The following is a 24,758-nucleotide window of genomic DNA, read 5'->3' on the forward strand; positions in this document are numbered from 1 at the left end:
CCTTTATATCTATCATCTATCATGTATGTGTATGTGTAACAATCATCTTACTTTCCATTTCTTTGTTTTTCACACTATGCAAGTTGATGGCCCGTGTATTTTGTCTTCAGAGAATTTGGGATACTTCTCACTTCTGTTCTGGGTTATTCTCTAAAGTCTATTCTATGTTTATATATTTCCTTGCAATGCATTTGGTGTTTTCAGACTCTGTGTGTCTCTTTGTAACAAGACAATCTATTATACTATTTATTTTGCATACGTTTACTCTGTCATTTCTCTATATTAAAAAATCAGTGTCAAAGTGCTCATTTTACTTAGTTTGTTATATTTTTTTGGTTATGATATCTGACTTTCTTTCCCAAGGGAAGAAAATAGGAATGACCAAGAACGGTGACTCACAATTAAGCAATGAGAGGAACAAATGCTAGCACTCTGGCAGGTTTCATCCTACTGGGCTTTTCTGACCAGCCCCACCTGGAGATGCTTCTCCTTCTTGTCGTCTCTATCATATACATTCTGACACTGATGGGGAACACAGCGATCATACTGCTCTCATACTTTAACCCCAAACTCCACACACCCATGTATTTCTTCCTCTCCAATCTCTCCTTCCTGGACCTCTGTTTCACCACCAGTATTGTCCCACAGATGCTTTGGAATCTCAAGGGGCCTGACAAGACCATTAGCTACACTGGCTGTGTGATCCAGCTGTATGTTGCTCTGGGGCTGGGCTCCACGGAGTGTGTCCTGCTGACTGTTATGGCCTATGACCGCTTCAATGCTATCTGTCGACCCCTCCACTATGGAGTGATCATGCACCCAAAGCTTCTCCGGCAACTAGCAGCTCTGGCCTGGATCAGTGGCTTTGTGGAGTCCACGATTCAGACCATCCTTGTTTTCCAGTTGCCTCTCTGCAGCCATCACATGGTGGATGACTTCACGTGTGAGGAGCCTGCCTTGATTAAGACTGCCTGTGTGGACACAACCTTCCTGGAAAATGAGCTCTCCATAGCTTCTGTCCTCTATGTGGTGATACCTCTGGGGCTTATTCTGGCCTCCTATGGCTGCATTGTTCGGAGTGTGCTGAGGATAAAATCCACTGAAGGCAGGAGGAAAGCATTTGGGACTTGTGGATCCCACCTAATTGTTGTGGTTTTGTTTTTTGGGACAATAATTTCTGTCTACATCCAACCCAAGAGCATATACACACAGAAGTACAGTAAATTCCTCACCCTCTTCTACACTGTAGTGACACCCTCACTTAATCCTTTGATCTACACCTTGAGAAACAAAGAAGCTAAGTGGGCGCTAAGAAGATTAGTAGGAAGAGATTCAAGCTAAAGAGAAATGTGAGCCATCCTCATCCAGTCCTTCAAATGCTGGGAACTTTTAACATCATCTACTTCTGGTTTTTCCTTTCACTTATGAGGATCACAGCTAAATCTCCTGAATAAAATGGTGTCAACTTTTTTTTCAATGACGTCTTGAAGTTACCAATTCTAAATTCTTATTCTCTTTTCAGAAATGTTGTGTGTCTTTCTTTCAGCTATTTTGTAAAGATTCTATGAATAAATAAATATTTATATGATGTGCGTATGTATTTGTATTATGCTTTCATAAGTCTGGAGTTACTACTCTAGTGATTAACTAGTGACAGATACTCATTAATGATAATGATACTGTTATGACAGATCTATTTTCTCATCACAGAAGAAATCTTCTGCCTCATTGTGGTAGAGCTCACATCATAGCTGCAGATATGTGGGTTTACCTGAGACCTTCCTATTGCTCTCCGGGTCTCACACTCAGTAGTTCCTAGGCCATATGTGTTCTGCACACAGTTTATATGAAAATGAAAAGGTTCACTGAAAGAGCCACAATTACCTAAAAATTTTCTTATTTGGAGGACTGTTGATTCCAGTTCATTCACTAGAGGAATCTGGGAATAAGTACATCTGGGATTTTTCAGATCTCCTCTACCCACAGGGAAAGCTTCCAATGGCTATGAGCCATGAGATGAGTATTTTTCTTTCATACATGTCTTGTCAGCACAAAATACCTCTCAATCTCTTTTGATCAATTATTTAGCTTTATATCTGGAATCTAAGTAAATATGCAAATAGAGCTTTAAGTATTGTTATTAAATGTGAATATTTAATTTGACAAAGTAAAGAGATATCTTTACAAAAATTGTCTTTTGTCTCTGATATGTTATTCACTTTTATAGATAATATAATTTTATAGAATTTGCAAAATTGTTTTTCCTCATATTGAATATAACATTTTTTTTAAATTTTTACTTTATTTTACTTTACAATACTGTATTGGTTTTGCCATACATTGACATGAATCCACAACGGGTGTACATGCATTCCCAGACATGAACCCCCTCCCACCTCCCTCCTCATAACATCTCTCTGGGTCATCACCGTGCACCAGCCCCAAGCATGTTGTATCCTGCGTTGGACATAGACTGGTGATTCGATTCTTACATGATAGTATACATGTTACAATGCCATTCTTCCAAATCATCCCACCCTCTCCCTCTCCCTCTGAGTCCAAAAGTCCGTTATACATATCTGTGTCTTTTTTCCTGTCTTGCATACAGGGTCGTCATTGCCATCTTTCTAAATTCCATATATATGTGTTAGTATACTGTATTGGTGTTTTTCTTTCTGGCTTACTTCACTCTGTATAATCGGCTCCAGTTTCATCCATCTCATCAGAACTGATTCAAATGAATTCTTTTTAACGGCTGAGTAATACTCCATTGTGTACATGTACCAAAGCTTTCTTATTCATTCATCTGCTGATGGACATCTAGGTTGTTTCCATGTCCTGGCTATTATAAACAGTGCTGGGATGAACACTGGGGTACATGTGTCTCTTTCAATTCTGGTTTCCTCAGTGTGTATGCCCAGCAGTGGGATTGCTGGGTCATAAGGTAGTTCTATTTGCAATTTTTTAAGGAATCTCCACACTGTTCTCCATAGTGGCTGTACTAGTTTGCATTCCCACCAACAGTGTAGGAGTGTTCCCTTTTCTCCACACCCTCTCCAGCATTTATTGCTTGCAGATTTTTGGATCGCAGCCATTCTGACTGGTGTGAAGTGGTACCTCATTGTGGTTTTGATTTGCATTTCTCTAATAATGAGTGATGTTGAGCATCTTTTCATGTGTTTGTTAGCCATCTGTATGTCTTCTTTGGAGAAATGTCTATTTAGTTCTTTGGCCCATTTTTTGATTGGGTCATTTACTTTTCTAGAATTGAGCTGCATAAGTTGCTTATATATTTTTGAGATTAGTTGGTTCTCAGTTGCTTCATTTGCTATTATTTTCTCCCATTCAGAAGGCTGTCTTTTCACCTTGCTTATATTTTCCTTTGTTGTGCAGAAGCTTTTAATTTTAATTAGATCCCATTTGTTTATTTTTGCTTTTATTTCCAGTATTCTGGGAGGTGGATCACAGAGGATCCTGCTGTGATTTATGTCGGAGATGTTTTGCCTATGTTCTCCTCTAGGAGTTTTATAGTTTCTGGTCTTACATTTAGATCTTTAATCCATTTTGAGTTTATTTTTGTGTGTAGTGTTAGAAAGTGATCTAGTATGAGGCCACCATCACCCTAATACCAAAACCTGACAAAGATACTACATAAAAAGAAAACTACAGGCCAATACCACTGATGAACATAGATGCAAAAATCCTCAACAAAATTCTAGCAATCAGAATCCAACAACACATTAAAAAGATTATACACCATGACCAAGTGGGCTTTATCCCAGGGATGCAAGGACTCTTCAATATCCGCAAATCAATCAATGTAATTCACCACATTAACAAATTGAAAAATAAAAACCATATGATTATCTCAATAGATGCAGAGAAGGCCTTTGACAAAATTCAACATCCATTTATGATAAAAACTCTCCAGAGAGCAGGAATAGAAGGAACATACCTCAACATAATAAAAGCTATATATGACAAACCCACAGCAAACATTATCCTCAATGGTGAAAAATTGAAAGCATTTCCCCTAAAGTCAGGAACAAGACAAGGGTGCCCACTTTTGCCGCTACTATTCAACATAGTTCTGGAAGTTTTGGCCACAGCAATCAGAGCAGAAAAAGAAACAAAAGGAATCCAAATTGGAAAAGAAGAAGTAAAACTCTCACTGTTTGCAGATGACATGATCCTCTACATAGAAAACCCTAAAGACTCCACCAGAAAATTACTAGAGCTCATCAATGAATATAGTAAAGTTGCAGGATATAAAATCAACACTCAGAAATCCCTTGCATTCCTATACACTAATAATGAGAAAGTAGAAAAAGAAATTAAGGAAACAATTCCATTCACCATTGCAACAAAAAGAATAAAATACTTAGGAATATATCTACCTAAAGAAACTAAAGACCTATATATAGAAAACTATAAAACACTGATGAAAGAAATCAAAGAGGACACTAATAGATGGAGAAATATACCATGTTCATGGGTCGGAAGAATCAATATAGTGAAAATGAGTATACTACCCAAAGCAATTTACAAATTCAATGCAATCCCTATCAAGCTACCAGCCATAGTTTTCACAGAACTAGAACAAATAATTTCAAGATTTGTATGGAAATACAAAAAACCTCAAATAGCCAAAGCAATCTTGAGAAAGAAGAATGGAACTGGAGGAATCAACTTGCCTGACTTCAGGCTCTACTACAAAGCCACAGTCATCAAGTAGTATGGTACTGGCACAAAGACAGAAATACAGATCAATGGAACAAAATAGAAAGCCCAGAGATAAATCCACACACATATGGACACCTTATCTTTGACAAAGGAGGCAAGAACATACAATGGAGTAAAGACAATCTCTTTAACAAGTGGTGCTGGGAAAACTGGTCAACCACTTGTAAAAGAATGAATACAACATTTTTATCTGTTCCAATAACATTCTTTAAAATATTGACTTTTCTCCATATATTCACAGTGATTATTTATTTATAAAATATTATCAAAATGCTTCAGTCAGTTCAGTTCAGCTCAGTTGCTCAGTCGTGTCTGACTCCTTGCAACTCCATGAACTGCAGCATGCCAGTCCTGTCCATCACCAACTCCCAGAGTTTACTCAAACTCAGATCCATTGAGTCAGTGATGCCATCCAACCATCTCATCCTCTGTCATCCCCTTCTCCTCCGACATTCAATCTTTCCCAGCATCATGGTCGTCAGAGAACTGAGTCAGTTCTTCACATCAGGTGGCCAAAGTATTGGAGTTTTAGTTTCAACATCAGTCCCTCCAATGAATATTCAGGGTTAATTTCCTTTACGATGACTGGTAGGATCTCCTTGCAGTCCAAGGGAATCTCAAGAGTCTTCTCCAACACCACAGTTCAAAAGCATCAGTTCTTCTGCACTCAGCTTTCTTTATAGTTCAACTCTCACATCCACACATGATCACTGGAAAACAATAGTTTTGACTAGATGGACCTTTGTTGGCAAAGTAATGTCTCTGCTTTTTAATACGCTGCCTAGGTTTGTCATAGCTTTTCTTCCAAGAAGTAAGTGTCTGTTAATTTCATGGCTGCAGTTGCCATCTGCAGTGATTTTGGAGTCCAGAAAAATAAAGTCTGTCACTGTTTCCACTGTTTCCCCATCTATTTGCCATGGAGTGATGGGACCGGATGCCATGATCTTAGTTTTCTAAATGTTGAGCTTTAAGCCAACTTTTTCACTCTCCTCTTTCACTTTCATCAAGAGGCTCTTTAGTTTTTCTTCACTTTCTGCCGTAAAGGTGGTGTCATCTGCATATCTGAGGTTATTGATATTTCTCCCAGTAATCTTGATTCCAGCTTGTGTTTCTTCCCACCCAGCGTTTCTCATGATGTACTCTGCATAGAAGTTAAATAAGCAGGGTGACAATATACAGCCTTGATGTACTCCTTTTCCTATTTGGAACCAGTATGTTGTTCCATGTCCACTTCTAACTGTTGCTTCTTGACTTGCATACAGCTTTATCAAGAGGCAGGGCAGGTGGTCTGGTATTCCTATCTCTTGAAGAATTTTCCAGTTTATTGTGATCCACACAGTCAAAGACTTGGCATAGTTAATAAAGCAGAAATAGATGTTTTTCTGGAACTCTCTTGCTTTTTCAATGGTCCAGAGGATATTGGCAATTTGATCTCTGGTTCCTCTGCCTTTTCTAAAACCAGCTTGAACATCTGGAAGTTCACAGTTCACATACTGCTGAAGCCTGGCTTGGAGAATTTTGAGCATTACTTTACTAGCGTGTGAGATGAGTGCAATTGTGTGGTAGTTTGAACATCCTTTGGCATTGCCTTTCTTTGGGATTGGAGTGAAAACGGACCTTTTCCAATCCTGTGGCCACTGCTGAATTTTCCAAATTTGCTGGCATATTGAGTGCAGCACTTTCACAGCATCATCTTTCAGGATTTGAAATAGCTCATCTGGAATTCCATCACCTCCACTACCTTTGTTCATAGTGGTGCTTCCTCAGGCCCACTTGACTTCACATTCCAGGACTCTGGCTCTAGGTGAGTGATCACACCATCGTGATCATCTAAGTCATGAAGATCCTTTTTGTACTGTTCTCCTGTGTATTCCTGCCACCTCTTCTTAATATCTTCTGCTTCTGTTAGGTCTCTACCATTTCTGTTCTTTATTGAGCCCATCTTTGCATGAAGTGTTTCTGTTGTATCTCTAATTTTCTTGATGAGATCTCTAGTCTTTCCCATTCCATTGTTTTCCTCTATTTCTTTGCATTGATTGCTGAGGAAGGCTTTCTTATCTCTGCTTGCTATTCTTTGGAACTCTGCATTCAAATGAGTTTATCTTTCCTTTTCTCCTTTGCCTTTCACTTCTCTTCATCAGGATCATATAGATTCTTACTGGCTTTAAATCTAGAGCCTGGGTAGGCATGCTTGCAACATGTGATTCTTTTAAAAGTGTGGCTTTTGAATATATTTAATAGAAGCTAATCCTAAGGAATCATTCAACAAAGATAAGAAACTCTAGCTGAATATAATACAAAGTTAAATGGAATGGTCAAAAAGTATTCAACCATATTGGAGAAGAAAACCATGATGAAGTCAGAAGCCATTGATAAGGTAACTTAAGTGTTATCTCTGTAAACTGTATTTCTCTATTCATAAGACAAACTTTGGTTAGTATTAATTTGTGACCCTATGGTCTGTAGCCTGTCAGGCTCCTCTGTCTATGGAATTCTCCAGGAAAGAATACTGGAGTGGGTAGCCTTTCCCTTCTCCAGAGGATCTCCCCAACCAGGGATTGAACCCAGGTCTCCTGCATTGCAAGCAGATTCTTTACTGTCTGAGCCATCAGGGAATCCCAATAATTATTATTGTAATGAGTGAGTGAGTGAAATCTCTCAGTCGTGTCCGACTTTTTGCGACCCCATGGACTAGTAGCCTACCAGGCTCCTCCCTCCATGGGATTCTCCAGGCAAGAGTACTGGAGTGGGTTGCCATTTCCCTCTTCAGGGGATCTTCCCGACCCGGGGATCGAACCCAGGTCTCCTGCATTCCAGGCAGACACTTTAACCTCTGAGCCACTGGGGAAGCCCCATTATTGTAGTAATATTCAAAATAAATTATTCCACTTATGGTTTAGGGCAGCCAAAGGTCTAATAAGCAATATGATTACTCAAATAATTTAAATTCTTATTATGTCAAATAGACATCACATTAAATAAAATAATAAAAATGACACTGTTATGCCCAGTATTGCATGTATTTCCTTTTCTTTGTGCTTATTTTCCTGGGGGTAAGGGACTTGACATTTGCCTCCTCATTTGTCCATCTACTAAATAGCCTATGTTCAAGTCCAGCATAGCTTCATCTCCTCTCTTTAACTTTCTTCCCAACAACTCCTCTCCTTTAGCCCATTAATAGTCACTTACATGCCCCTTCCACTGTGTGTTTCCACCACTCTATAACTGCTATTTGAACACTTACACTACCCCAAGGATGATTAATTGTTCACGTCTTCCTGAGCATAGTCTCAGACACAGACACAGAGTGAAGAATTTTATGAATGCTAAGCTTTACTCTGGCTGTCCATATATTCTGCCCATTGGCACATATTCTATTTTCTGAAGTTAATTATGGATAAATCTCTCTTCCTCAAATATCTCAAATGTTATGGCTATTTTTCTCTCAATCTGATCATCATTATCAATTCCTGACAAAATATTCCTTGTTCTTTTTGCGGATGTACCACAGCTTAGCTTGTTCTTCTGAAATGTCATCAACCAAATTTCTAAACAATTTTTTCCATGAAAATGGCAGAAGAATGAAGAGGTTTTATCTTCATTCCTCTGGACTCTTATCTGTTTATTAGCATCATCTGAGCTTATGCTTATATATTTGTTCATAGCACATTATTGTTTATTCCTCATTAACATTTGATTCCAGAATATAGAAAACAATAGTACACTTTTTTAGGCTCCAAGTTATTATGAACAGCAAGTATACTGGGAGCATTCACCAAAGAGTATGTATAAAAAGTGTAGTTTTGCATATACATGAACCCATGTACACTCACAAAAGCACACACATTCAAATCCATACTGAATAGCATAGAAATGGGTATTCTGGATATATTCTATCTGGGTTCAGCTCCTAGTACAGCCATCTAAACTAGGTTCAAAATTGAAATTTTCTTAAATATCTGTTTCTCAATTTTCCCATTTGTAAAAAGATGTGATAATAATACCTCCCTATTTGGGTTGTAATGAAGAGTAAGTGGATTAATTTCCTTAAGAGCACTTAGAAAAATGGCAAAGTACTTAATAAGCATTAGCTACAGCAGTACCTATATATAATACAGTCACACTGTCATAATAAATTTACCTTCATATGCACTCTCTCCTATCTTTCTGTATGCAGGTCAAGAAACAACAGTTAGAACTGGACCTGAAACAGTGGACTAGTTCAAAATTGAGAAAGGAGTACGTCAAGGCTGTATATTGTCATCCTGCTTAATTAACTTATATGCAGAGTAAATTATGTGAAATGCTGGTATGGATGAAGCACAAGCTAAGAATCAAGTTTGCCAGGAGAAATATCAATAACCCAGATATGCAGATGACACCATCCTTATGGCAGAAGTTGAAGAGGAACTAAAGAGCCTACTGATGAGGGTGAAAGAGAGGAATGAAAAAGTTGGCTTAAAAGTCAATATTCAAAAAACAAAGATTATGACATCTGGTCCCATCACTTCATGGCAAGTAGATGGGGAAACAGTAGAAACAGTGACAGACTTTATTTTCTTGGGCTCCAAAATCACTGCAGATGGAGGAGCATAAAGATGGCGGAGGAATAGGACGGGAAGACCACTTTCTCCCTCACAAATTCCTCAAAAGAACATTTCAACGCTGAGCAAACTCCACAAAACAACTTCTGTAGGCTGGCAGAGGACATCAGGCAACCAGAAAAGCAGACCATTGTCTTCAAAAACAGATTTTTAACCTTTGCTCTTAGGTTTTTGTTGTCAATTCTGTTCATTTAAAAACCCAAACTTCACTACCCAAGTTTACCTGAGAGCGAGATTACTGGCTTGACCACTCTCTTCTCCTATGGACTCTCCTTTTTCTCCACCAGGTGGCCTCTGTCTCTTTTCTCCCCCATCTCTTCTCTATCCAACTCTGTGAATCTCTGTGTGTTCCAGACGGTGGAGAACACCTAAGGAACTGGTTACTGGCAGGATTTGTCTCTCTCCTTCTCATTCCTCTCTCTTATCCCCCTGGTCACCTCTGTCTACTTCCTCCCTCTCCTCTTCCCTGTATAACTCCGTGAATACCTCTGAGCGGGCCAGACTATAGAGTGCACATAAGGAAGTGACTACTGGCTAGCTTGCTCTCTCCTCTTTTGATCTCACTGCATCTCATTCCAGTTACCTCTAACTACCCCCTCCATCTTCTCTTCTCCTTGTAACTCAGTGAACCTCTCTGAGTGTCCCTCAATGTGGAGAAATTTTTCATCTTTAACCTAGATGTTTTATCATCGGTGCTGTATAGATGGAGAAGTCTAGAGGCTACTGTAAAAACAAAACTGAAGACCAGAAGCAGGAGGCTTAAATCCAAAGCCTGAAAACATTAGAGAACTCTTGAATTCAGGGAACATTAAGCAATAGGAGCTCATCAAATGCCTTCATACCTACACTGAAACCAAGCTCCACCCAAGGGCCAACAAGTTCCAAAACAAGACATATCACTCAGATTCTCCAGCAACACAGGAACACTCCCCTGAGCTTCAATATACAGGCAGCTCAAAATTATTCCAAAACTTTTGATGTCTCATAACCCATCACTGGTCACTCCACTGCACTCCAGAGAGAAGAAACCCAGCTCCACCCACCAGAACTCCAACACAAGCCTCCCTAACCAGGAAACCTTGACAAGCCACTGATAGAACCCCACCCACAGTGAGGAAGCTCCATAATAAAGAGAACTCCACAAATTACCAGAATATAAAAAGACCACCCCAAACGCAGCAATATAACCAAGATGAAGAGACAGAGGAATACTCAGCAGGTAAAGGAACAGGAGAGTTGCCCACCAAACCAAACAAAAGAGGAAGAAGTAGGGAATCTACCTGAGAAGGAATTCCAAATATTGATAGTGAAAATGATCCAAAATCTTGAAATCAAAATGGAATCACAGATAAATAGCCTAGAGACAAGGATTGAGAAGATGCAAGAAAGGTTTAACAAGGACCTAGAAGAAATAAAAAAGAGTCAAAATATAATGAATAACGCAATAAATGAGATCAGAAACACTCTGGAGGCAACAAATAGTAGAATAACGGAGGCAGAAGATAGGATTAGTGAAATAGAAGATAGAATGGTAGAAATTAATGAATCAGAGAGGAAACAAGAAAAACGAATTAAAAGAAATGAGGACAACCTCAGAGACCTCCAGGACAATATGAAACGCTCCAACATTCGAATTATAGGAGTCCCAGAAGAAGAAGACAGAAAGAAAGATCATGAGAAAATCCTTGAGGAGATAATAGTTGAAAACTTCCCTAAAATGGGGAAGGAAATAATCACCCAAGTCCAAGAAACACAGAGTTCCAAATAGGATAAACCCAAGGTGAAACACCCCAAGACACATATTAATCAAATTAACAAAGGTCAAACACAAAGAACAAATATTAAAAGCAGCAAGGGAAAAACAACAAATAACACACAAGGGGATTCCCATAAGGATAACAGCTGATCTTTCAATAGAAACTCTTCAGGCCAGTAGGGAATGGCAAGACATACTTAAAGTGATGAAAGACAATAACCTACAGCCCAGACTACTGTACCCAGCAAGGATCTCATTCAAATATGAAGGAGAAATCAAAAGCTTTACAGACAAGCAAAAGCTGAGAGAATTCAGCACCACCAAACCAGCTCTCCAACAAATTCTAAAGGATATTCTCTAGACAGGAAACATGAAAAGGGTGTATAAACCCGAACCCAAAACAATAAAGTAAATGGTAACTGGATCATACTTATCAATAATTACCTGAAACGTAAATGGGTTGAACGCCCCAACCAAAAGGCAAAGACTGGCCGAATGGATACAAAAACAAGACCCTTCTATATGCTGCTTACAAGAGACCCACCTCAAAACAAGGGACACATACAGACTGAAAGTGAAGGGCTGGAAAAAGATATACCACGCAAATAGAGACCAAAAGAAAGCAGGAGTGGCAATACTCATATCTGATAAAATAGACTTTAAAACAAAGGCTGTGAAAAGAGACAAAGAAGGCTATTACATAATGATCAAAGGATCAATCCAAGAAGAAGATATAACAATTATAAATATATATGCACCCAATATAGGAGCACTGCAATATGTAAGACAAATGCTAACAAGTATGAAAGGGGAAATCAATAATAACACAATAATAGTGGGAGACTTTAATACCCCACTCACACCTATGGACAGATCAACTAAACAGAAAATTAACAAAGAAACGCAAACTTTAAATGATACATTAGATCAATTAGACCTAATTGATATCTATAGGACATTTCACCCCAAAACAATGAATTTCACCTTTTTCTCAAGTGCTCATGGAACCTTCTCCAGGATAGATCACATCCTGGGCCATAAATCTAAACTTGATGAATTCAAAAAAATCGAAATCATTCCAAGGATCTTTTCTGACCATAATGCATTAAGATTAGCTCTCAATTACAGGAGAAAAACTACTAAAAATTCCAACATATGGAGGTTGAACAACACACTTCTGAATAACCAACAAATCACAGAAGAAATCAAAAAAGAAATCAAAATATGCATAGAAACTAATGAAAATGAAAACACAACAACCCAAAACCTGTGGGACACTATAAAAGCAGTGCTAAGAGGAAAGTTCATAGCAATACAGGCATACCTCAAGAAACAAGAAAAAAGTCAAATAAATAACCTAACTCTACAACTAAAGCAACTAGAAAAAGAAGAATTGGAGAACCCCAGAGTTAGTAGAAGGAAAGAAATCTTAAAAATTAGGGCAGAAATAAATGCTAAAGAAACAAAAGAGACCATAGCAAAAATCAACAAGGCCAAAAGCTGGTTCTTTGAAAGGATAAATAAAATTGACAAACCACTAGCCAGACTCATCAAGAAGCAAAGAGAGAAAAATCAAATCAATAAAATTAGAAATAAAAATGGAGAGATCACAACAGACAACACAAAAATCCAAAGGATCATAAGAGACTACTATCAGTAGTTGTATGCCAATAAAATGGACAACGTGGAAGAAATGGACAAATTCTTAGAAAAGTACAATTTTCCGAAACTGAACCAGGAAAAAATAGAAAATCTTACCAGACCCATCACAAGCACGGAAATTGAAACTGTAATCAGAAATCTTCCAGCAAACAAAAGCCCAGGTCCAGACGGCTTCACAGCTGAATTCTACCAAAAATTTCGAGAAGAGCTAACACCTATCCTACTCAAACTCTTCCAGAAAATTGCAGAGGAAGGTAAACTCCCAAACTCATTCTATGAGGCCACCATCACCCTAATACCAAAACCTGACAAAGATGTCACAAAAAAAGAAAACTACAGGCCAATATCACTGATGAACATAGATGCAAAAATCCTCAACAAAATTCTAGCAATCAGAATCCAACAACACATTAAAAAGATCATACACCATGACCAAGTGGGCTTTATCCCAGGGATGCAAGGATTCTTCAATATCCACAAATCAATCAATGTAATTCACCACATTAACAAATTGAAAAATAAAAACCATATGATTATCTCAATAGATGCAGAGAAGGCCTTTGACAAAATTCAACATCCATTTATGATAAAAACTCTCCAGAAAGCAAGAATAGAAGGAACATACCTCAACATAATAAAAGCTATATATGACAAACCCACAGCAAACATTATCCTCAATGGTGAAAAATTGAAAGCATTTCCCCTAAAGTCAGGAACAAGACAAGGGTGCCCACTTTTGCCGCTACTATTCAACATAGTTCTGGAAGTTTTGGCCACAGCAATCAGAGCAGAAAAAGAAACAAAAGGAATCCAAATTGGAAAAGAAGAAGTAAAACTCTCACTGTTTGCAGATGACATGATCCTCTACATAGAAAACCCTAAAGACTCCACCAGAAAATTACTAGAGCTCATCAATGAATATAGTAAAGTTGCAGGATATAAAATCAACACTCAGAAATCCCTTGCATTCCTATACACTAATAATGAGAAAGTAGAAAAAGAAATTAAGGAAACAATTCCATTCACCATTGCAACGAAAAGAATAAAATACTTAGGAATATATCTACCCAAAGAAACTAAAGACCTATATATAGAAAACTATAAAACACTGATGAAAGAAATCAAAGAGGACACTAATAGATGGAGAAATATACCATGTTCATGGGTCGGAAGAATCAATATAGTGAAAATGAGTATACTACCCAAAGCAATTTACAAATTCAATGCAATCCCTATCAAGCTACCAGCCATATTTTTCACAGAACTAGAACAAATAATTTCAAGATTTGTATGGAAATACAAAAAACCTCAAATAGCCAAAGCAATCTTGAGAAAGAAGAATGGAACTGGAGGAATCAACTTGCCTGACTTCAGGCTCTACTACAAAGCCACAGTCATCAAAACAGTATGGTACTGGCACAAAGACAGACATATAGATCAATGGAACAAAATAGAAAGCCCAGAGATAAATCCACACACATATGGACACCTTATCTTTGACAAAGGAGGCAAGAATATACAATGGAGTAAAGACAATCTCTAACAAGTGGTGCTGGGAAAACTGGTCAACCACTTGTAAAAGAATGAAACTAGATCACTTTCTAACACCACACACAAAAATAAACTCAAAATGGATTAAAGATCTAAATGTAAGACCAGAAACTATAAAACTCCTAGAGGAGAACATAGGCAAAACACTCTCAGACATAAATCACAGCAGGATCCTCTATGATCCACCTCCCAGAATTCTGGAAATAAAAGCAAAAATAAACAAATGGGATCTAATTAAAATTAAAAGCTTCTGCACAACAAAGGAAACTATAAGCAAGGTGAAAAGACAGCCTGCAGAATGGGAGAAAATAATAGCAAATGAAGCAACTGACAAACAACTAATCTCAAAAATATACAAGCAACTTATGCAGCTCACTTCCAGAAAACTAAACCACCCAATCAAAAAATGGGCCAAAGAACTAAATAGACATTTCTCCAAAGAAGACATATGGATGGCTAACAAACACATGAAAAGATGCTCAACATCACTCATTATCAGAGAAATGCAAATCAAAACCACAATGAGGTACCACTTCACACCAGTCAGAATGGCTGCGATCCAAAAATCTGCAAGCAATAAATGCTGGAGAGGGTGTGGAGAAAAGGGAACCCTCCTACACTGTTGGTGGGAATGCAAACTAGTACAGCCACTATGGAGAACAGTGTAGAGATTCCTTAAAAAATTGCAAATAGAACTACCTTATGACCCAGCAATCCCACTGCTGGGCATACACACCGAGGAAACCAGAATTGAAAGAGACACATGTACCCCAATGTTCATCGCAGCACTGTTTATAACAGCCAGGACATGGAAACAACCTAGATGTCCATCAGCAGATGAATGAATAAGAAAGCTTTGGTACATGTACACAATGGAGTATTACTCAGCCGTTAAAAAGAATTCATTTGAATCAGTTCTGATGAGATGGGTGAAACTGGAGCCGATTATACAGAGTGAAGTAAGCCAGAAAGAAAAACACCAATACAGTATACTAACACATATATATGGAATTTAGAAAGATAGCAATGACGACCCTGTATGCAAGACAGGAAAAAAGACACAGCGGTGTATAACGGACTTTTGGACTCAGAGGGAGAGGGAGAGGGTGGGATGATTTGGGAGAATGGCATTCTATCATGTATACTATCATGTAAGAATTGAATCGCCAGTCTATGTCTGACGCAGGATACAGCATGCTTGGGGCTGGTGCATGGGGATGACCCAGAGAGATGTTATGGGGAGGGAGGTGGGAGGGGGTTTCATGTTTGGGAACACATGTAAGAATTAAAGATTTTAAAATTAAATAAAAAAAATTAATTAAAAAAAATCACTGCAGATGGTGACTGCAGCCATGAAATTAACAGACACTTGCTTCTTGGAAAAAAACCCATGACAAACCTAGACAGCGTATTCAAAAGCAGAGACATTACTTTGCCGACAAAGGTTCATCTAGTCAAGCTATTGCTTTTCCAGTGGTCATATATGGCTGTGAGAGTTGGAGCATAGAGAAGACCGGACACCGAAGAACTGATGCTTTTGAACTGTGGTGTTGGAGAAAACTCTTGAGAGTCCCTTGGACTGCAAGGAGATCCAACCAGTCAATCCTAAAGAAATAAATCCTGAGTATTCTTCCGAAGGATGATGCTGAAGCTCCAATACTTTGGCCACCTGATGCAAAGAGTTGACATTAGAAAAGACCCTGATGCTGGGAAAGATTGAAGGCAGGAGGAGGAGGGGACAACAGAGGATGAGATGGTTGGATGGCATCACTGATTCAATGGACATGAGTTTGAACAAGCTCAGAGAGATGGTGAAGGACAGGGAAGCCTGGCATTGCTGCAGTTCATGGAGTCACAAAAAGTTGGAGTGACTGATCGACTGAATAATAACAACAACACTCTCTCTTGTAGAATTTGATGTCACGATCCATAATTGAAAGGGAAAGTGGAAGTGTATTCGCGCAGTCGTGTCCAATTCTTTTAGATCCCGTGGACTGTAGGCCACCAGGCTACTCCATCCATGGGATTCTCCAGGCAAGAATACTAGAGTGGGTTGCCATTCCTTCTACAGGGGATCTTCTCGACCCAGGGATTGAACCCAGGTCTCCCACACTGCAGGCAGACGCTTTAACCTCTGAGCCACCAGAGAAGCCACCCAGATCCATAATTAGCCCCCCTCCCGTTTATTATCTTCATCTCCAGTTCATTTTCCATGATTAAAAGAGAAAAGCAAAAATATGTATGTACATAAAAATGTCACTAGATGTTCACAAAATTCAGGGTCAGTTAAGAAAATAAGATATCAGAAGTAGTTAAGGTCTGTGAGTGTTTTTAAATATTTAAACTGACAAATAATGATACTCTGTCTAGAAATAAATGCTAAATCATATAGAAATAAATACATAGGTCTCACTGGAGGTAAGGATACAAGCAACTGCAGTCAAATTCTCTTCTCTGTCCCTGTCACTTAGAATAATGCCAAACCAGGTAATATCTGATTTTTTTCATTACACTTCTACTATTTTCAGGATTTATTCAATACTGACCTTTGTCTGGAGACCCTGAGATCCATGTAGTAGAAGTCAGATTTATGTACATACAAAGAAAGTTTAATTTCAATCATTGTCTACAGAAAGAGAGTGAGATGCTCAAGGACTTCCCTGGTGGGGCTCAGTGGTAAAGAATCCTCCTGCCAATAAAAGAGACATGGGTTCGATTCCTGGTTTAGGAAGATCCCCTGGAGGAGGAAATGGCAACTCACTTTAGTGTTCTTACTTTGGAAATCCCATAGACAGAGGAGCCTGGCAGGCTGTGGTCCATGGGGTCACAAAGAGTCGCACACAACTCAGCAACTAAACAACAATCCATCTACTGCCTTGGAACTCAATCTGATGGCTGACTCACATAGCAGCTCACACAGTAAGGACAAATGTCTCCTTTGGGGAGAAAAATTTTAAGTTTGTATGCCTTCTCATTACAGTGCAAAGCCTCGCTTGGTACCAATAGTCTTCTGTTTACTTTCCCTAAGACAGTATTGAATGCTCAAATTCGTGTGTTTTCTTCCAGTCCCAGAGTTGGATCAGCTTTCTGCACAAACTCTGCAGCCGTCTGCTAAGGCTTGCCTCCAGTGCATAAACGAAGCTGGCCACTGGCTAGAGAAGTGTGTGGGTGAGATATGCAGAGCCTCTGGAATACCCATGGACCCTTTGAGGGATCTTCAGATAAGACATCCTCAGTGACTCAAGGCCAGGCTTCCTAAGGGGCTCCAGAACTTAGTAGGATCCTTGTCTCTCTGATGCACTCCAAGAGCCCTGGCTGCTGTTCTCCCAGCCTTTTCCTACCCACTAGTCATGCTACAGCCCTCAGTATTCTAAAAGAAGTGGGTCTCTTTGGCAGCATCCCACACTGCCCAGGAAGCTGGGCACTCACTCCCTTGTCTCACTTTTCCCCATGGGAGAAGTCACAGGCCAAGAACATCTCTCTTGGCATTAACTGGGCCACCATTGGGGGAGAGGCGACACAAGTAACATGAAACTGTTCTTTGACCTTTGTCAATGCCTCCATCCCCAGAATCTCTGGATTCCTGGAGTTTCATAAAGAAAGTCTCAAAAATACAAGTATTGGGGGAAAGAGTGTAGAAAACGTCTATTTCACCAATTTTATGACTTCACATTCTGTTTACACATTATTTTTCTGATATGCTTTAGTTCTTTGTGTGTGTTTTCCTTTACTTTCAAACTGTATGTGAGACAGCAAAAGAGACACAGATGTATAGAACAGTCTTTTGGACTCTGTGGGAGAGGGAGAAGGTTGGATGATTTGGGAGAATGGCATTGAAACATGTATATCATATAAAGAATGACTTGCCAATCCAGGTTCGATGCAGGATACAGGATGCTTGGGGCTGGTGCACTTGGATGACCCAGAGGGATGGTATGGGGAGGGAGGTGGGAGGGGGGTTCAGGATTGGGAGCACATGTACACCCGTGGCGGATTCATGTTGATGTATGGCAAAACCAATACAATATTGTAAACTAATTAGCCTCCAATTTAAATAAATAAATTTAAATTAAAAAAATTGTACTGATCACTTTAAAACATTTTTCTACAAACTGTGAGAAGATATTAGAATTTTTAAATGTTTTTATTTATCATTTCCTAGCTCTCATACTCTTCTAAGTTTTTAAATAATTTATAATTTTGGCTATTTTGTATCTACCAATTAATCTGTTCAAGAAATATTATTAACTTAATTTCATCTGCATATAATAACACCCTTATTTTTAATCCATCATAGTTTATATATATATATATATATATATATAAAAATTTCACATATTTGTATGTAATGTCTTCTATTAGCTTGTTTTTTGTAAGACATAATAAACTGGGGCCAATTTCAGGATCCTCTCAGAGTCATAAGTAGGTAAAAATTACCTTTATCCTCCTCTGTGTAACTTCAGACATTTTATAATTCAATTCAGTTCAGTTCAGTCCCTCAGTCATGTCCGATCTTTGTGACCCTGTGAACCGCAGCACGCCAGGCCTCCCTGTGCATCACCAACACCCGGAGTCCACCCAAATCCATGTCCATTGAGTCGGTGATGCCATCCAACCATCTCATCCTCTGTCATCCCCTTCTCTTCCTGCCCTCAATCTTTCCCAGCATCAGGGTCCTTTCCAATGAGTCAACTCTTTGCATGAGGTGGCCAAAGTATTGGAGTTTCAACTTTAGCATCAGTCCTTCCAATGAACACTCAGGACTGATCTCCTCTGGATGGAGTGGTTGGATCTCCTTGCAATCCAAGGGACTCTCAAGAGTCTTCTCCAACACCACATTTCAAAAGTATCAATTCTTTGATGCTCAGCTTTCTTTATAGTCCAACTCTCACATTTTATAATTACTCTCCATAAAATCCATGTTTGTTGTAAAATGTTGTTTAAATGTCCCTGAAAACTTATTCCACTATCCTCTTTACACAAGATGTTCACAGCATTACTCAATAAAATGTTTTATGGACAAATAACTTGGGATATTCTGGAAGAAATCTAATGAAAACAGGCATTGCCTTTACCATATCAGTGTACTTTGTGGATTTCTAAGGAGTGTATATGCTGAGTTTCTCAAACTTATTTGACCAGAGAAACTTTTGAAAAGTGTTGGAAACGCTGGCCAGAGTAAATGTGTCACTCCCGAGTCCTCTATGGGAGGCTCCTGTCCTGTTGGCGGCCTCAACTTGTGACACATGCACACGTATTCCACTTCTGAGCCCTTGATGATTCTACAGTGATTATTTAAACATGAAAGTAATGGTGATAATTGCATGGAAATCATGCCTCTACACATACACTGGGCTTCCCTGGTGACTCAGACAGTAAAGCGTCTACATGCAATGTGGGAGACATGAGTTTGACCCCTCGGTTGGGAAGATACATACACTGTGCTGAGAGTGAGAACTTCATTTTCACTTTTCTAAGATTTTATTTTAGCATGTACATTGGAGTCTATAAGTCTTCAAGACTGAAGATCTGTGTAATCAGAAGCAGTTCTTTCCACATAGTTTTCCTATGAGACCTTTGTTCTTGGTCACTATTGGGCTTGATATTAATTGTCCTATTAGGAATATAAAGTCTCTAAGGTTCCACTCCAGACTTGATATCAATTCCTGCTATAGTAACAAACTTTAGTTTATTCTGACTCCAGAAATAAACACTACCACCTCAGCTTGGTCTTCGATTTAGAACCTTGTGGTTTGGAAAGCTCATGGATAAGCATCACTTTCCTGGCTTATTTAACTAGTTAGAAGAGTGAAGGACAGACTTTTCAGAGGTGAGGAAATAATGAGAACCACATATTTTCTCTTGCTTATTTACATATTCTACAAGTTATCTATATAAAGACAAAATAATAATTACTTTCTACAATCACTCATGTCAGTCTTCCTCAAGCCACCCTGGCCAATAATAATTCTCCCAGCTTTCATGTGCATTGTCTATAACGTGTTTTCATTTCTGAACATCATTGTAAACTTACTAGTTTAGAAGGGAGCTCAATTTGAAGTAAGATGTTTGTACAGATCCTTTAATTTTGACGAATGTACATTTAGGATGGGTAAATGCAAAACAGAAAACAAAGAAAGTGTGCTTTCTCTACATTTGGAAGAATTTCCTTCTCACTCTTAGCTTTCGTAAATTATTTCCACTTATACAGTTTGTTAAGGTATTGAAGATACGAACTCTTCTGATAAAGTCATACATTTGGATTCATACATATATGTATGTTTATGTTGTGTTTGTATGTATGTGTTTCTCCTCCCCTTAGTCTTGGAATCATTTTATTTTTTCAAGAGTGGCAGAGAATTGAAGAGACTCTATTTAAATGTATGCCGTTTAAAATGTGGGATGCAGTAAACTGTGATGCTCATGTATCCTATTGTCCTAGGGACAAGTTGCATGAATGGCATTGGGTTCATGAGTGAGTTAAATATATATGGGCATCATCACTGTATCAGAAGAAATACTTGGAGATTTTATCTATCTACCTATCTATCTTAAGAAAACCCCCTAACATTCTGGGAAGTATATTTCAGAGCTTTACATTTTCAAAAATGAGTCTTCTGATATTGCTGCTGATGACATTAAAATTCACTGACTAAATAATGGGGGAGTTGGTACAGCAGTTGAATAGATACAGGTTTTTAAATTAACATTATTATATGTAGCTAAGTTGCTTTATGTTTAAATATATGTTTTAGACATGTTTTTTGCTAGTTCAGGGGAAGAGTGGTTAAGTAGAATTAGCAAAGTTATTAGTTCATTCAAAACATATTTATTTGGCTTTGACTATGTTAAAAAAAAAAGACCTATATGCTAAGGATAATACAACAGATATTTAAGATAGATATCTTAGCCCATTAAGAGGTTACTTTCCATTTTATAACACTTGGCATACTTAATGAAAAAGGTCCTTATGCATATTGACACAGTGTTACGAAGTAATTCAGGATTTCAGAAGACAAGTATATTGTACAGTAAGGATGTGAGTGCATCTTAGCTGTTGATATAGAGATGAACATTAACAGGTAAGTAGAGTTTGTCAAGGGTGAAAGAAGTGGGTTCAAAGACATTCAGAGGAGGAGACTTGGAGTTAGCAAGCAGTTTCAGTACATGATAACTTTATGGAAACAGAGAGATTGATTTGGCCAGAACAAGTTCTAAATGATGGGACATAATTCTGAAAGCAGAAAGGGAAACTGAAATTGTACAGAGCCTTAAAGTCAATTTTACATTCTAAGAAATAGAAGTCGTATCTTGATAAATATCCCATTGTTGTGTGATTCTGACAATCATGTACAGGAAGGTAATGAAGAATACAAACCAAAAGATATGAGATCGTCTAGAATGTGTTGCCGTCTAGGATGATATGAATTAAAAAGTCTTCTTAGAAAATTAAATGAAATCAGAATATATTGGTTAAAATGCATGAATGTAATCATCACATTCAAACTTGTATTTGGGTAGTTATGTGATCCAAATGATGAATACAATTGATAGAATACTGCAAAGTGAACAATTTTTTTGCCAGGGAAAGTACTGAAGGTTTCCAATTATAGCAGAACTAAAGAGCCTCTTGAGGAAAGTTAAAGAGGAGAATGAAAAAGCTGGCTTAAAACTCAACATTCAAAAACTAAGACAATGGCATCTGGTCACATCGCTTCATGGCAAATAGATGGGGAAACGATGGAGACAGTGACAGACTTTTGGGGGCGGGAGGGCTCCAAAATCACTGCAAATGGTGACTGTAGCCATGAAATTAAAAGATGCTTGCTCCTTGGAAGAAAAGTTATGACTAACCTAGACAGCATATTACAAAGCAGAGACATTATTTTACCAACAAAGGCCCATCTAGTCAAAGGTATGGTTTTTCCAGTAGTCATGTACAGATGTGAGAGCTGGACTATAGAGAAAGCTGAGTGCCAAAGAACTGATGCTTTTGAACTGTGGTGTTGGAGAAGACTCTTGAGAGTCCTTTGGACTGCAAGGAGATCCAACCAGTCCATCCTAAGGAAATCAACCTTGTATATTCATTGGAAGGACTGATGCTGAAGCTGAAAGTCCAATATTTTGGCCACCTGATGTGAAGAATCGACTCATTTGAAAAGACCCTGACGCTGGGAAAGACTGAAGGTAGAAGGAGAAGGGGACAACAAAGGATGAGATGTTTGGATGGCATCACTGACACAATGGACGTGAGTTTGAGTACGCTCTGGGAGTTGGTGATGGACAGGGAGGCTTGGCATGCTGCAGTCCATGGGATCGCAAACAGTTGGATATGATTGAGTGACTGAACTGAACTGAGGTATGTCCAAGCTGGATGACTTAAGAAGAAGATGTGTGACAAATAATCAGAAGTAGAATTGAATCATGCTTGACATTCTTATCCATTCAGCTTTTTTAAAATCATCAACAGAGATATGTATATCTAGCATTTTCTCTACAAAAATTTTTCAGCTTTCATGCTTCTCTGGAGATGACATGCAAGTTTTCAAGAAATAAACCTGTGACCCATTATTGACACTTCCTTCTCACTTTCCACATCCAGAGTCTCGTTTGTCTAGACTTAGTCTGTAGAGTCTGTCTAAAAATATAAATCTTCCCTGCTACCACCAAGCCATCTGTTTCCTGAAGTATTGCAACGGCCTCCTAACCAGTTCCCTTGTCCATTCACTACTTGTCAATCCATCCTGCAATCTGAGGCCAGCTGCTTTTAAACAAAAACAACATGAGCTCAAAAGAATGGATGCTTTTGAAATGCAGTGCTGCAGAAGACTCTTGAGAGTCCCTTGGACAGCAAGGAGATCAAACCCGTCAGTCCTAAAGGAAATCAACTTCAAATAGTCACTGGAAGGACGGATGCTGAAGCTCCAATACTTTGGCCACCTGATGCAAAGAGCCAACTCATGGGAAAAGACTCTGATGCTGGGAAAGATTGAAGGCAAGAGGAGAAGGGGGTGACAGAGAATGAGATAGTTGGATGACATCACCAACTCAATGGACATGAGTTTGAGCAAGCTCCAGGAGATAGTGATGAACAGAAAAGCCTGGCATCCTGCAGTTCATGAGGTCATAAAGAATCGGACATGACTTAGCAAATGAACAAAAACAACATGTTGGTTATTGACTCCCTCCTGACATTCATTACCCCTTGACCTGTCTATAAATCCCTCAAAGGCTAACCTTTAAGGTGCTTTGGATAGATACAAATCTCAAACACTTCTCTTGATTATTTTGTTTGGTTACTATTGCAGTCTAACCATAAGACACTTTGCCCATAATTTTCCTTATTCAGTGATATTTCTCAGATATTTCTCAGCTCCTCAATGCTTTTTCGGTTTAAAGCCTTACCAAGCTACTTCCTCTGCTGAAAATAGTCCTTCCTTATCTTATCCACTAGTTAGCTCTTATTCGCTCTCTACTTCACTTGCCAAAAGAGGCTGTCATTTTCAAAATGTACTGAATCTTAATCTCCTTTCCAAAAATGGTGGTTTTTGTCTCTTATCATCAAATTCTTCAGCAGCGAGTCAGCAGTTACTACGAAATGAAAGTGTTATGAATTAGTGACATATCACAAAGGAATCAAACAGACTTGATATTCTGCTACTATATAGTACAAAGTTATAGAAAGAAAAATTCATAATATTCCAAAAAGTTTTATGAAATAAATGAAATTTTTGAGTAGTGTTGGATCCTTTAATCAATATAAAAATAAAATATCTGATTAAAAACAAAATGTTTTTAATGAGGAGCTAAACATTTACTTGCAACTTACAACAATGCTTCTCTCTGAAGACTCTGTAACATTATTTAAACTAGAGTACCCATTTTTATTGATTATGAAAAAATATTGAGAGAAAACTATTTACATAGATGGTATCTAATAACTAATTAAAACTCTATAATGATTAGGTTTTTCACATTACCTATGACTTTGAGAATTGCATGTGTTACTGTAGATATGGAAATAATTAAATAATTTCTTTCAAAAATATTCTTATTGCTATTTTTAATATTGACAACTGATAGAATGTCTACAAAGATGTTATTTTCTTTAACTTACAAGCTTGCAGGATATTATTGGGGAATAAGATGGTGGATTTATAAGAAAAAATGAAACACTTTGGAGAACAGAGCAATAATTAAAGATTAATCATTTCTTATATGGTCCACTTTATGTCATCATATGTTTAATAGTTTTCTGTAAGCTCTTGCACACTTTTAATTTCCTCCTAGAGACAAACGGTTCTCTCTTCCCCCAAATGGCACACCCCTCTTATCTCACCTTCAGGATCAGTTTCTCCCAACTGATTTCTGATCTTAACTGTTTCTCACTATCTGACTTCTATATTTTCACATGCACCTCTCTCCTTTTCAAGAGCAGGGCG

General features: G+C 38.3%; 1 protein-coding gene and 1 non-coding gene across 2 annotated transcripts; one reads left to right on the forward strand and one right to left on the reverse strand.

Moving 5' to 3' along the window:
• The first annotated feature begins 408 nt into the window (after positions 1-408).
• Positions 409-1,341, forward strand: LOC138069234 (olfactory receptor 2H2-like). Its single transcript, XM_068960455.1, has one exon. The coding sequence runs from the start codon at positions 409-411 to the stop codon at positions 1,339-1,341; it is 933 nt and encodes a 310-aa protein (XP_068816556.1).
• A 6,178-nt stretch (positions 1,342-7,519) lies between these two features.
• TRNAS-GGA (transfer RNA serine (anticodon GGA)) lies at positions 7,520-7,591 on the reverse strand. The gene has a single exon. It is a non-coding gene; the product is annotated as a tRNA-Ser (tRNA).
• Positions 7,592-24,758: the final 17,167 nt, after the last annotated feature.

The sequence above is a fragment of the Capricornis sumatraensis genome, chromosome 22, assembly GCF_032405125.1.
Source record: "Capricornis sumatraensis isolate serow.1 chromosome 22, serow.2, whole genome shotgun sequence".
NCBI lineage: Eukaryota > Metazoa > Chordata > Mammalia > Artiodactyla > Bovidae > Capricornis > Capricornis sumatraensis.